The 14,539-nt window shown below is 45.6% G+C and overlaps 1 protein-coding gene across 1 annotated transcript; it reads right to left on the bottom strand.

The window, feature by feature from the left end:
* Positions 1-983: 983 nt before the first annotated feature.
* mtbp (MDM2 binding protein) lies at positions 984-14,159 on the bottom strand. The gene is made up of 22 exons (XM_067238281.1): positions 14,093-14,159; positions 13,762-13,845; positions 13,607-13,680; positions 13,355-13,503; positions 13,039-13,097; positions 12,739-12,883; positions 12,288-12,402; positions 11,192-11,314; positions 8,687-8,781; positions 8,229-8,295; positions 7,990-8,107; positions 7,588-7,758; positions 6,016-6,126; positions 5,495-5,680; positions 5,124-5,214; positions 4,736-4,900; positions 3,816-3,911; positions 3,436-3,702; positions 2,397-2,652; positions 1,917-2,030; positions 1,467-1,532; positions 984-1,335 (listed from the first exon to the last, which is right to left on the bottom strand). Exons 1-22 carry the CDS (start codon positions 14,157-14,159, stop codon positions 1,297-1,299), a joined length of 2,658 nt encoding a protein of 885 aa, XP_067094382.1. The 3' UTR covers positions 984-1,296.
* Between the last annotated feature and the right edge of the window lie 380 nt (positions 14,160-14,539).

Below are 14,539 nucleotides of genomic sequence, written 5' to 3'. Positions count from 1 at the left end.
CATTCCAGCATGAGCCATCTAGTGTCCAGACCCCTAGTTCCCATCCTTCTTCCTTCTTTTTCTCAAATGGATAACAATAGCCCTATGTTGGGCAGGAATGTTTCTGGCTGCCAAGTCCCAACATTACCCCTCAAACCCTCCAGCACCCCCCCAGTCCACCTTCTTCACCTCCCTCTACCCTTCCTGGGCATGGAAACCAAGTGATAAAAGAGATGGTGTGTGCATTTAACTGTGTGAATGTGTGTGCAAAATATGTGTCGAGATGGCACAGCACAAACGGTCCACCAACATGGTGAGATCAAGGGACTTTGATGAAAGCTCAAATCCTTAAATTTTCGAATAATCTTTGTAACGTCAGCTGTTTTGTAATCGTACACCAGTTTGAATACCATGTCTGTTGACCGTAATGGTTAGTTGTTATAAAATATCCAGGGTAAGCCTTACAATACACACCAGGTTGATGTGCCGTGTAAACACACGTGCATGTCTTTTGCTGAGCGTGGAGTGGTTTCAGAGGGTGTAAGGGCAAACCGTTTGCCTTGCTCCAGTTTGGCTCAACTGGGCTATAGATTCACTAAATCCAGGCATTCACAATACAACTTTTGTTGTTATTTGGTAGTTTACTGGCAACATATGCCATCTTTGTCATCATATTGTGTAATAAGAAAGCTACTTTATGGATACATTTTTTAGGCAATTTGTCATTTTGCAGTAGCGACGACAGTAAAGATGTCATCCTATCCAGTTACTGATATTTTCTTAAATCTTGTTTTGTATGCAGTTTCAGAATGAGTTTAATATGCATTAGGGTGCTTATTTCATGGTTGAGTGGTTAAAATTAATAGACTGCATTGATAATGCTATCAAAGATAATGTACAGTAGCAAACACGTATACAACAACCTAACAACCGGATAAGGTTATTACCACATTTTATTTAGTTACAAATGACCACAAATAAACGAATGTCATGTGAATAGCAGAAATAAATACAGGTTTTCAGAACAACACAGTGGTTTAAAACACATCGGATAAAAAGACATGCACAACATAATTAAATGGAAAATGTACAAAAAATAAATAATTAAAATACCTTGAGAATAACCAACTTTAAAATGTGACGGCTAATTAGCGTCATCGTTATAAAAGATCCTAAAACAGAGGTTCTTTAAAAGAAATGCAAATATGTTTCGCATCTCAACTGACTTGGCAGGTGTTTCCGTGGAGACGAGAAGTTTCAGTCGATGTTCGCGGTGTGAAAACATGTTGAAAAACTGTCAAGACGGCTTCCCTTCTCTCACTTCTTTGAGGCCTTCTCCACAACCCAGTCAATTACCTACATGAACACAAGAAACGATTCCTGCTTATTAGGGGTTAGCGTAGGCATTTCTGTCTCTTTCATTCATTTGACTTTTCCTTTGTTGCAGTAAAAAACAATATACTGAGATCAATTGCTGGTTGTGGCACCTGTTTGGCATTGCTGCGCGCAGCTTTTTTCATTTCTTCGTGGAGACCTCGGGAGGTTTTCAGATCCTGGAAGAGTAGGACAGACGCGTGACTTCCTCATAACTGAGCTAAACGGGCTGGTTTCACATTGTGTCTATGTACGCGCACAGTGCAAATGAGGCGGGAAAAATACAGAGGGAACGAGAGAGACAGACTATGAGTTTGTAGGCTACAGATAGGTTCAGAAAGGATGTCTCTCTTGATAAAACAAGCCTGTAGGGTAAGAGAAAGGAGAGTGGAAGTACTGGTAAAGGAAGGTAAAGCTACAGGTTAGAGACAAAAAAAGAGAAAACAAGGACAGCGATGTAGCCATCACTCTATTTCCATTGGACAGTTTCGATGTAGCTTTACTGCCCCCCTTACCCACGCCCTCAAACGGGGGACGTCTTAAAGGGGGTGAGTGAGACTGACCTTCAGATAGAATTTGGAGATTTCAAACAGCCTCTGACTGCAGGCGCTGAAGTGCTCGTGCTGGCCTGTGATCCCGTGCTGGTTCAGTGTCTTCGCCACAACCTCCCTCAGCATCTTTACCAACAAACAGGAAATAACTGAATTTTAAAAACTTGTGTGTGTGGGGGTTTGGTCCTTTTTGTTTGGAAAATAACTACCAGTTAATTCTGGATTTATCAACGGGGCTTCATATTTTTCTACTTCTAGTTGATAGGACTTGTTTGCATAGTTATCAGAACAAACCAAGGTCATTCTGCTTGATACCAAGCAGCTGGATTGGAACAGTGTGTGTCTATATGTGTGTGTCTTTGTTAACCAGTGTGGTGTGGCGACAGTCTGGTGTGGTAATCTCCTTCACATTTTCTCATCAAGAACAAGCAAAAGTGCTATCCTGTCCCCAGGAGCGTAAAGAAACAGCATGAGAAATGAGGGGGGGGTTACCCTGATGTGTTTCTGAGAGCGGGACTCCTTGCTGGTCTGGTCCCCCGCTCCTCCCTGCGGAGGCTGGCGGGCCTGGCGGGGGCATGGGGGCCCCGGGGGAGGGTCGGGGAGGGGGGCCCGTCTCGAAGCAGGAGAGGAAGAGGACGAGGAGGACTGGGTCCTGATTGGCTGCTGCCTCAGAGCCCGGACGGCGGGGTGTGTGTTGCTGCTGCTTCCCTGAGAGCCCAGACACTCGCTGCTCTCCGACTTGACCAGCCTGCACGCAACACACATGTTCACACAGGCTTGTGTTAGCCAGTTAGTGTGAGTTAGTCTCTGTGTGTGAGAGTAAGAGAGAGAGTGAGGGTAAGAGAGAGAGAGTCAGAGAGAGGGTAAGAGAGAGAGAGTAAGAGAGAGAGTAAGAGAGAGAGTGAGAACAACAGACAGACAGAAAAAGAGAGTATGCGTGCTTCACAGGCAGCAGTCTTGAAAACAGAGACACCGCTGTTGTGTTATTTCTGATTTCATTCCCTTGAGACATGCAAAACTATCGCAAGTTTGACTTCCCCGGCACACTTCTCTGAAGGAGGATGTGTCCTGCTACAATCCTGGTGATAAGTCCTGCTTATCCTTCTCTCTGGCGTGCAGATAGGTAAACCTGACTGACCCGGAATAATCACCTGAACAATCTACAAGCAGCAGCTAACAAGGAACTGCTGGTGACTAAGGATAATGGGCTAAGACTAATACAGAGACAAGCTTAAGACCGTTGGGTGCTGTGGAGTCACTTAAGTGTCTGTCAGACCAGGCAAAAAAAAACAACTTCTTGATTATTGAATCCTCCCTGAAAAGAGTGCTTGATTGACGGGTGTTACACATATCTAAAGTAAGCCTAATCCCACACTGGGAATCAGAACCTATTACCAATAAACCAACGATACACAGACACGAAGCTGGTAAACTCCAGATCTCTCTAGCCAAGTCTGCATGTGAGGAAGCGTATATCAACCACACCCTACAAACACCAACAGCCTATTGGCCACAAGCGTGGGTTCGCGACCTTTTGCGCGGGTAACCAGCAGGGTCTGTGTCCCAGGACCGGCGCTTGAGGCGGGACACGTCTGCGTTCTGCAGCAGCAGCGACTCCCCGTCCGGGACGCTGCCTGGTTCTGACAGCACGGCAGGCGAGGGGGCGGGGCTGAGGGCGAAGGCGAGCGGGCAGGGCTCCCTGGTGCAGGTGGTCTGGGTCTCGTAGCGAATCAGGCGCGACTGTAGCTTGACCATGAGCCAGTCGCGTTCCAGTGCCTTGTGTTTGTCCAGACAGAACCTGGAAGCGGGGAGAAACATGAAACGGCTGTTGAAATGGAAGCGTTTGGACGGAGGGCCAGGGCACGCCTGTACGGGTCTGCCTGGGGGCGTCGGCAGGTGAGGTGGACCTACTCTATGCCGTGGTAGTGGGAGCTGGCTGCCTTGCTGAATGATAGCTGGGTCACCTTCCGTGGGGTCAAGTGTGGAGACAGCTGGAAGGCATTTCCCCTGGAGACAACAACAAATAATTCAAAAGTCAAAAACACATGTTTGCACACAGACACAAACTTAACTTTGACATTGCTAACTGTAAAAAAGAATTACAAATGTACGTGTGATTATACATTTTCTGCCAGCTCAGAGCTCCTAAACTCCTAAAACTGGAGACAGAAATTAAGTATTAGCTTTGTGAGTGCCTTGCTCCATTTGCAATCTAGAAACACAAAACACCCTTAGTTGTAGCTCTCAGAATGTAATAAATCTTACACAAACTCTTTACTTTGTCTCTTACGTAACTAAACAAGCGCATGAAATCCAAACGACTGCATGTCTGAGTGTCTAATTCATGCTCACGGCACAGCTCCCTGTGAAGAAGAATGGAGGCCTTTCTCTGAGGGGATAGTGACAGATGAATGACCCGCTTGCAGCCCTTTCAAAACTGCTAAGGCACATGATGTTCTCTCCCTTTCATCCTTTCAATCAGTGATCAACCTGACTTCCCAGCTTCCAGTGGCTGGACACAAAGTAGACCAATTATTACATTTTAGATAAAGGACCGACCTGTCGGATATGTTTTTCTGCACACTAGGGTACAGGTATTCCCTGTCGATACGTGCCAGGTATTAAGTGGTGTCTGTGATAAGACATGTGTGTACTAGATGATGTGTATGTATTTGTAAGGCATCTCTCTGCAGTTTGGAAGGAATGTGTGTGTACCAGTTAGAGTGTCAAAAATGTGTGTACTAAATATGGAGTCGCATACAGGTAGAGTGTAAACTAAAACTCTGCAGCTATGAAGCTGGTCTCTAGTGTGTATACTAGCAAGTGTGTACCCCTGTACTCTGAGTTGTAGAGGCTGCAGTTCTCCTGTGGGCAGGCCGTCGGGGGTGAAGTGTCGGAGCAGCTCCCTGGCGTCCAGCGTGGCTGAGGCGACCCTGGGGCTGTCTTTAGGACCCAGCAGACTGTCGGAGGAGCCAGGCCCCGACAGCAGACCAAATCTGACAGACACACACGCACACATGGGTACAGAGTTAAACCATTAGATTCATTGGCACACAGAAACTTGTGGTTTGACAGTTGACATGATAGCATCTGCTAACTTTGTTTATACAGTGCTAAACCCATGCTCTAGTAGAGAGCTGCGTGTGTGAGTGTGTGTGAAAACGCTCTTTGTAAACATGTAAGCTTCCTGAAAGTGGAATGACGACGTGAGAGACTGACCTTCTCTTTTGGCGCCGACTCTGCAGGTTCTCAAGGTTCTTCAGAACGCTCCTCTCTGGCCAATCGGATGTCTTGGAGCGCTGCCTCGACTCTGCCCGAGCAAACAGATGGCTGGCTAAACAGAGGCACTGAGATCTGCAGCTAGGTCTAACAGCTAATCAACTCATTCTTAGTGGATTTTAGCAAAACTGTTTTTAACAGTTAAAGCATTCAGGAAGAGGTGTAATTATGTGTTTACTTACGTATACACATACTGGGTGTGGTCTTTAAAAAAAAAGCACTATTATCCAACCCTGCCTGCACGCATGTTTACTTGAACTGTGTTGTGAATTTTGTTTTTTGCGGGTGACAGCAGAAAATAAAATGATTACCGGAAGTCTTGGTGGCTGTGGTGGAGGGGTTAGCTTGATTCTGCTGCTGCTCCGGCAGACAGGGGGCAGCGGAGGGCGGCCCGGGCTGGTGGATCTGCAGGTACTGCTCTCGGGCCAGGCTCAGCAGAGCCCTCAGGTCGTTGACAGGCACGGTGCCGGGAGTCTGGGAGCCAGCCAACCTGCGGCCTGAGCACACAAGCAGAACAGGGATACAGTACTGGCGGTTCATGTTTACGTGTGTGTGGTCTTTTTTAACCACCCTTGTGGGGACCAAATGTCCTCACGAGTATAGTGAAACATGAATACACCTTGTGGGGCCTTTTTGCTGGGCCCTATAACTTCAAATGCTTTTTTCATGGGGTTTTAGAATTAGGGTTAGAATTACATTAAGGGTTTGGTTAGGGATAGGGGTTAGTGGTTGGCAGTAACACAATTCTTAATGGGAGTGAATGGTCGGGCCCCACTAAGATAGAAAAAAAACTTGAGTGTGTGTGTGTGTGTGTAAGGTTTGGTGGACTCACGCAGGCATTCCTTCAGGACAAGCGTCTGCATCTTCATCACGCTCCTCTCCCTCTCAAGCAGCTGGTCTCCGGTCAGCCGCGGCAGGGGGCGTAGCCAGTCAGCAACCTCACCTGCTGGGGGGAGAGGAGGATGAGTCAGGGACAGCAGAGACTCTGGCCTTCTAGGCAACTTTGTCAAGATAACACCGACTGCCTCTGATCCGATACTTATCCGTCACTGATAACATTATTTCGAGTCATAATACTGTTCTGTTGTCATTACTGACATAAGTATGTACAAAACATCAAACTATCTATTCATCTATCTAAACTAGTAAGAATATAAACAAACCAACATTATTATGTAGCCACCTTGGGCTGGGTCATGCAGTCTCTGAGGATATAGACATTCCATTTAACCTGAATAGTTACACAATGAATACACCTACTTAACAATACAGCTTGTTATAAGACAGTCTCACATAACAGCAAACAGGGAGAAGACCCAGGAGAAATGTTTCTAAGGGAAGTGTTACATTGAAGAAGACAGCGTCTCTTTTGAAGCTCTGTTCCATAAAGAGACACTGTCCCATCTTAGATGAAGACCTTGAAGGGCACTGGAGTTTCTGCTCCGATTACACAAGCACGCATCCGTATCCGTGCGTGTTCACGCAGGCACACACATTCATTCACACACACTTCACCATCTGAAGCCAGCGGGAGGTGGCATTACAGAGAGTGAGAGAGAAAGAGTGAGGGGAAAGAGAGAGGTGTTACAGCACGGTGCTTTGCCTTCCCCTGTGTCTCTCTCTCTCCAGGATTAAGGCTGCCTTTTCTAACAGGCCTTTGCCATTCATCTGAGCAACCAGGGGGTGAAGAGTCAGAGAAGCTACTGCATTGAGACTGTCTTACAACTCCAGCACCAGAAGAAGAAAGAACACCGTGTTGAGCAACGGAGGAGAAGCTGGTTACGGACATCAGTAGAAGTCTATACCCTCTCCATCCCTCCAGCCATCCCTCTGAGGAGAAAGTGCAGAGCCCAGCTTGGTAAATCAGCCCAACAAAGGGAGGCCTCTGAGCCATGCCTGCCCCACAGGGCTGTAGATCAGCCTGACAGCAGCCCACATTAGACACCGACGGAAGACCTAGACCTCTGCGGTCCGTTACTGGTCAGGCCATAAGTCATTCAGTCAACAATGTGGTTTACAACTGTGGAGGGGTTGGGAGGGGGTTGTGGGGGCTTTCAGAGGAATTCTCTTTCTTTTTGAAATCTCTAGGAAATCTCTTTCCTTCCTGTCCTCCTTGAAATTATCTTTGATCGAACCCTAACTGGGTAGGTGAAACGTGTGCTCTGCGCAGTTGTTCCTCATCCGGCCAAGTCAGACGAGGAATTTCCCTGTGCTAGGCAGGAACAAAGAAAAGTGGTATGATAACAGTATTCAAACAGAGCCCAGGATGCTACAGCCGGCTAGGGTGGAGTTTCAAACCTCTTCGAAACCCTTTCTGCAAATAAATCATTCCTGGTTAAAAGTTACTACTGTACATACAGTTCTAAAGTTTTCATCCAAGTCTGTTGTGTTGTCAGCCTCTCACCTGAAGACGACAGAGACTTCTCTCTCAATAGGCCATGGATTGTCGCCATGGCAGCAGCTCCATTGATCTGATTGGCCGAATGTATCATGCGGGCCCTGCAGGCCCCAGCCTCTGACCCCTGAACCAACAGGAAGTAGTGAGCGGTCTCCCCCTTCACCTCGACGTCAGGAACTGCCGCAGACCAAAAAAAGATGATTAGTCTAGAATGTTCTATTTGTATAATTAGAGCAACATTCATCTAGGGTCTCAGAAAAAGACAGGCCTGGTTTATAGATAACCTATATACTAAATTAATACAGAATTCACGTTTGTCAATTGTAGTTTTCTTTAGCTTCATTTGTTGTGTGTGGACTGGGCTCCGTCGCAGACAGGTCCAGAGGAGATGAAACACAGACCACCTACCAGGCAGAGTCTTAGGACCCTGGGCCACAAACTCCTTCCACCTCAGAGAGCTGAGCTGGCTGGCTGGAGGCTGGACCATGCTGCTGACCACACAGGACAGAGAGAACAGCGCCCCCACCTGGATACACACACACACACGCTGTAGAATGGGACCACCTGAATTTCAAAACTACACCTTACACAGGCTCTACTGTGAATGACTGATGTTTTAATAGGATGATAAGAGAGGTTCACTCTACCTTTCCACATAAGGGTCTGAGCTGGTCCAGAAACAGTTTAGCTTTGACCGATTTGCTGGAAAGTCGCCTAGTGCTACGAGTTAAGGAGCTGTGACGTAACACAGTACCCTAGCACGAAGTGGAGACACATCCGTCCATAAAGGCCAGCTAGAGGACAGCTGTTTAGAGGTCCTGTTGATAATGTTCAGCCGAGTCATGACACAAGTAGCAAATCATTACCCAGCAAACTGGGTTCAACGTACCCAAAAGTTGGTTCAAGGTTATGTCTGCTCTGTAAATAAGTGACTGTCTGTGTTTCAGACTAAAGTATCTATTGAGTGTTTCTGTATCGAGACCAACACTGGTGGATAATAACATAAAAAAGGTCTACATAGTACCACACTTCCTCAACCTTGAAGGCACATTGAGGGCACAAGAAGAGAGAAGAGGAGGAGTGGAGATGGTGGTGGGAAGGATACAGTTCAAACTCAGTGCTGGAACGCAAGAAGCTGGGGAGGTCAGACAAGGTCACCATCTGGACCAGGTCTAGGACAGGCCGGTAGTACTGGTACACCTAAAATGAGGTACACACAGAGACAGAGAGAGACAGACAAAGACAGAGAGTAAACTTTCCCATGTGACCGATGCAGAACTCTATAGAATCTACAGGTTGGCTTTCCCTATTGGAAATGTGGCCTTCCATAAAATGGGATGCCCCAGTGTCACAGGGGTTGAGTGACAGTGGTAAAACTTCTGTTTGCATGTTTTGTACTTTTATTGACCCTCCGCTTCCCAACAGTGTCAGCTTTGTTCACCCACTGTGTCAGGTATTAACAGGCTGTGCGTTCGTCTGTGTGTGTGTATGTGTGTGTGTGTTTGAGAGAGAGAGCGGAGCGAGGTTTAATAAGTCGCTGGCATGGCTTTCACCCAATCAGCTCCCTTTCCCAGAGGTCGGGATAAGCCCCAAAACCGATTTCCCAAACGAAAGCGAGGAACTGTTCACAGGTCACTGTGAAGAGATTGAAATTCATCGATCCAAAGACTGCTACCTCTAACACTTTAAGTTTCAGAAAAACAACAAATACTTTTCTTTTCAAACACTTTCAACTAATCTTCCCAAAAACATCTACTATTAATCAGACCCGCAGGTTGACCTCGTTATTTCAAGGTTTTATGTAAGGTGGAATCCAGTTCTCTTTTGTAAATTTGTTTTTGGGGGGGGTTGTGATTACAGTCTGTGGCAGTTCTGTTCATTATCAGACTAGTGTTGAGCTCAAGGTGGGGCGCTGTCCTAATATCACAAGGTGATGATAGAAGCCCTTACAATACACGAACACACACACACACACACACACAACATCCACTCACACCAACCCGCAAGGTGAAATGAAACGTTGAAAAATGTCACAGCTAACCCTCAGAACCCAAACCTCTTCCTTAAACTGGTCCTCTTCACATTACTGAACATTCTCACCATACCACAGTCAGACAACATGGATTCCAGAGTACTGACGGTGCAGATTTCCCCCTCTCTTACTCCGTTTCAGTGGCAGTCAGGTGGAAGCATGGAGAGGAGCAGATGGCTGGCGTCGCGTCAGCTAAACCGTAACCACGGGAGACAGCGACGCTGAGTTACATCTCACGACAATTACAGACTCCACAGCAGCGCTTAGCATCATATAAACATGGCGGGAAACACAGCTTCGCTAACGACGCCAATCAGGAGGCAGTGGGTATGAATCACAAAGTGTGTGTGTGTGTTGTATTTGTGTGTGTGTGGTGTATGTGGGGGCTTTAAATGGCTCAAGGGCAAGTCATATACGGTAGTTTATCCATCTTGAGATTGCAAGCTTGTGCACGCGTGTGTGTGTGTGTGTGTGTGTGTGTGTGTGTGTGTATTAAGGCTGCTCGGTGATGGCAAAAATCATAATCACAGTTATTTTGGTCAATGATGACATCAGGATTATTTGATCCTATTTACTCAACAACATTGGATACATCATGCATTTATGGAACTTTTTTGTAATTTTTACTGTGGATTTTTTAAATATAATTCAACAGCAAAGTAATTTTTAAATACATGTAAAACACTTATATTATTTATTATAAATCCAGAAGAAATTACGAAAGCCGATCTCATGTCTTAAGAATCTCAGGGAATCCTGATAAGGATGGAGGCCAAGCTGATACTCAGCTTTAGTTTGCCAGCTAGAGGAAGAAAAGGAGGATCCGACAGAGCGCAGCTTTCTTTAAGGGAGGGGAGAACTCATTTTGTATTGGTGTTTGTTTGAACACCTTCACCTTGAAAGACACCAGTCAGTACTGCCGCACTCCCCATTGACAGGCATTTGTAGTCACAACAACCAATACCAAAGAGCTGGGGGTGTAGCACGCACATAGCAAACCTGGTCGACAGTGAGTTTGGGCTTTTAGGGAGGAGGAAGCGCACGGCTGTAAAGGAGAGGTGTACTGGATTGATAACAAGACTAAACGAGAGCATCGCTGAAACAAAATTCAGCACAAAAATTGTTTTCTCTCAATAATTTAGTTTTCATCATTGTTGGAATCGTAATTGAAAATCAATTTCAACCAATCGCCCACCCCTAGTGTGAGTGCATGTGATTAATCGTTTGCGCAAAAACTCATTAGAACAACATTTCGCACTCTCCCTTTACTGATGACATCTAGGGTGTGAAGTGAAGCAGGCTGCCTAGAGTTTAATCAAAGCGGCCTCGAGTCTTCAGCGGTAATAGACTTCTCATCCGTTTGAGCGCATTGATTTTTCAAAAGGATATTTCAGGCCTTGCTACAACTGTTGTTTAAACAAGGGAGTCAGGTGGCTGAGCGGTGAGGGAGTCGGGCTAGTAATCTGAAGGTTACAGCCTGCCAAGTGAACCCTCACCTCAACACCTAAAAAGATACACACCCACGAGACACACACACACACACACTAGGGGGTAGAGTTTCATTAGGAGGCTCGTTACCTCTGGGTGGAGTTTGAGGTCGGTGTTGTTCTGGGCTTCAGGGTCAGAGGTCATAAGGCTGCTCCAGGCCTGTCCGTTTCCACATCTCAGAGAGAAGCCCTGGAACCTTAGCTCTGCGACACCCTGACAGACACAGAAAGATTACACCTTTATCTACCATTTTCATAATAAAAGAGAACAAAACTGACGAACTGGAGAGGGGTGGCAGTAGGAGTAGGAAATAGCATGTCTGTAGACCCACTCAAGGAAGTTACATGTCTTTTACATTTGCATTGCAAATCAGCCAAGGTCTGCAGCAATATTAGATGGATAGAATCTGGGTTAGCAGCAGTCTTTCGAGCAGTGATTATAATCCTTCCTATACAGCAGGGTGTCCTCTTGTCAGGCACTCCTGTACACCCATGGGAGTCGGTTTTTAGTTCCAGGGGATTCACACAGTGAGTACCTTCTGTCTACCTTCTGAAAGGACGCAACTAAAAATAAAGTTTTGATTGTCGTCACGTTGTGCCCCTAACAAACATGATGTAGCTATCCGGCTACTAGGAAGGGGAAATTATTCACAGCACGTATATCGGTATACATCAGCTGTGCTCTCGCCGTCAGTCTACGTCTCCCGAAAGAGTGATCAATCAAAGCTGAGTCATCAGAGAGGAGGGGTCCAGGGCCAGGCCAGGCCAGGCCACAGGACTGACAGCTGGTTCCCAGGCCCTGCAGGGCTCAGCTGGGGCCTGGTGAGCTTAGGCTGGAGACCCAGTGAGATGGCCTGACCCCTGGGAATCATCTGGCCCACTCAAAAATCAGGTCTGTAACTTAAAACCCCGACCCCAAAATGTTCTAGGACTTATCCGATTCAAGGTCAGATTTTTGGATTAGGAATGACTTTACACACTCACACCCCTTCACTACAGTACTGAAACATTAACATTAGTTAAGACATCCCAACATCTCTTCTAGATCTCCGCTAAGGATATATGAAAATGATGCACCCCCTGGTGGTATTGATATATAATTACACCACAGTTGAGAAATAGTTTGGAACTATAATTATAGGCAACAATCGCTACAGAGTAACGTTTTCAAGGTGTACCGATATTACCTTTTTCTCTCTGATGAGAAGCCCTCCTCTCCAAAGCTCATTCTCGTCAATGCAGCTCTCTACAGCACTGGGGTCCATTAAGCTGGCAGACAGGTATGAAGCTGATTTCTGCCAACTAGGGAAAAAAGGTTTCAACATTATGTTTCACATTCACAGTGTTGAGAATGGTTGAACAATCTACAAACGAAAGGCAGTTATTACTCCTGAGAATTTCTAAGCCAAAATCTTACGACACATTTTGAGAAAAATCTGGTGTGATCAGGTGCAATTACATATAATTATAAAGTTTCAAAAATTAATAGTTGAACATCCAAGTCACTCACAACTAGTGTACGACCTTAATGAAAGCAAGACAGGATTTTTTTGTAGAAAAATAAAATAATAAATAAATAAAGTCTTACTGTCATATAAAACACACAGGACATGTGTTTAGTTAGAAAGGCACCCTTACCCGACAGTGTGTTCTGTCACTATGGTCACCTTGCCAGAGTGCCAGGCCTGCATTTGTTTGAGAGCGCCCATCACGGGGAGGACGTCTCTCAGGCCAGGAGGCTCCTCATCCACCTGGAGAAGGATCACATCCAGCAGGGCCTTGCCTGGGGAGGGCACACAAGGAAACAGTTGAACACATTTCATGTTGGTGTATGTCAAATGTTTGTGTGGTAGTCTTTGTGGTTGTCCTTCTGAATGCGTGTCTGTTTGTAAAGTCTATAGTCTAGTTGTATTTATCGAGAGAGAAATGCTGTGCTACCTGGAGGTGGAAGTTTGTCGGATAGCAGGTGTAGTCCCTCTGCGGCTTCTTCATACAGCCTAATGGAACAGACAAAGTTGGCATGTTCGAATCAAGAGAAATATGAGGGGGGGAGTTGTAAATGAGTAAAATAGGTGATATTCTGTTCATCAAAGCAATCTTGCTCCACAACTGGAGCAACAACGGATACTTAGTCTAACTTCAAGGTATTCTGAGACCTTGATGATTTGCTTGTTATATCTGTGCTGCATGACTGCTATGCAGGTGACCCAGCATGCATGACCAGACAGTCATGCAGTGAGCAGTTGCATCTCACTCTGTCAGAGGTGGCATGTCCGCCTGGTTGCTCGGCTCCTCCTGGTCTGCTAAGGCACTTAGACACGCCTCCAAGGCAGAGGGACTCTCCTCCTCGCTGTCGCTCTTCTGCAGTCCTGCCCCAAGCTCTTCCCACTCCACACTGCAGTACTACAGGAAAGAAACAGGAACAAAATATGCAATTCCTAAAAGGTGGAATTGTGTAATTATACTGATCACCACAACTTGTAGCAGCACCTCAGCATCATCTTACCTGAGATGTTCCTTGGCATACCTGGATGCCAAAGTACCACTTCTGACATGCTGGAACTCCACTGAGAGAGCATGCTGCAGAGACAAGATACGGGTGAACTGCGTATCTTCAATACATTCTGTCAACTATATTTTACTGAGCTCAAATGACCTTACCTGGAATAGGAGAAACCTTCCTTTTTGAATGACGACTTGAGATGTCACCAAGTTTATTATATATCTGCTTGGCAACGTCCAAAGCTAGATATAAATAAAGGACAATTTTTACATTTACTTGGTTAACTACATCGTAATGCTCATCAAATTCAATATGTACACAAATGGTTTACTATCGAGACGGGTTAGGGTTACGCAGTGAAGTAGTACATTCCTGCTACAGTAGACTACGTAATCTGTGTCAGATACTGCTTTGTCTGTATGCAGATATTTGCTAAAAGCCTCGCTTGCATATTGCTACCATGGCAGTAGATCAATGTGGGTGACTTACGTCTAAAACCATCCGAGCATTTATTGTCCTCTTGGTTAAAAGACACAACCAGCACGTACCGGTCCATCTCGTCAAATCATTGGTTTTATGGTAACCTAAAAATATTATTTCTGCGCTCTAGTTGATTTACTACCTTATCTAGTTAGCAAGCTATCCTGTTAAATTTCCCCGCTCCGTAAAGAGGAAGTGAGCGACTACCAAATATTGTGAAGTTCCGTCGTAGTGTCATGGAGTTACTTCAAAATACAACCGTATGGAAACGCCGTTTAACCTGACATTTGGAATATATATGAAAAATAATTGTTCTCTTATTACACGCATTTATGAATGATGAAATATACATACTAAAATAAATTTATTACAATATAAGACCCATATATAATACCCATGTTTTACTGGGTATGTAGACGCTTTTCACAGGAACGAAAGTTTAACGCAGTTCAAGTT

This window comes from Osmerus mordax, chromosome 6 (assembly GCF_038355195.1).
Source record: "Osmerus mordax isolate fOsmMor3 chromosome 6, fOsmMor3.pri, whole genome shotgun sequence".
Lineage (NCBI taxonomy): Eukaryota > Metazoa > Chordata > Actinopteri > Osmeriformes > Osmeridae > Osmerus > Osmerus mordax.
This window is presented reverse-complemented; position numbering and strand designations above follow the sequence as displayed.

Excerpts from the sequence above, each read along its gene's own strand:
- mtbp (XM_067238281.1), bottom strand. The coding sequence starts at position 14,159 with ATGGACCGGTACGTGCTGGTTGTGTCTTTTAACCAAGAGGACAATAAA. Across the intron at positions 2,653-3,435 it reads GCTGGTTACCCGCGCAAAAG|GCTGGTCAAGTCGGAGAGCA; the intron begins GTCGCGAACCCA and ends TGTTGCGTGCAG. Across the intron at positions 1,336-1,466 it reads CGCGCAGCAATGCCAAACAG|GTAATTGACTGGGTTGTGGA; the intron begins GTGCCACAACCA and ends GTGTTCATGTAG.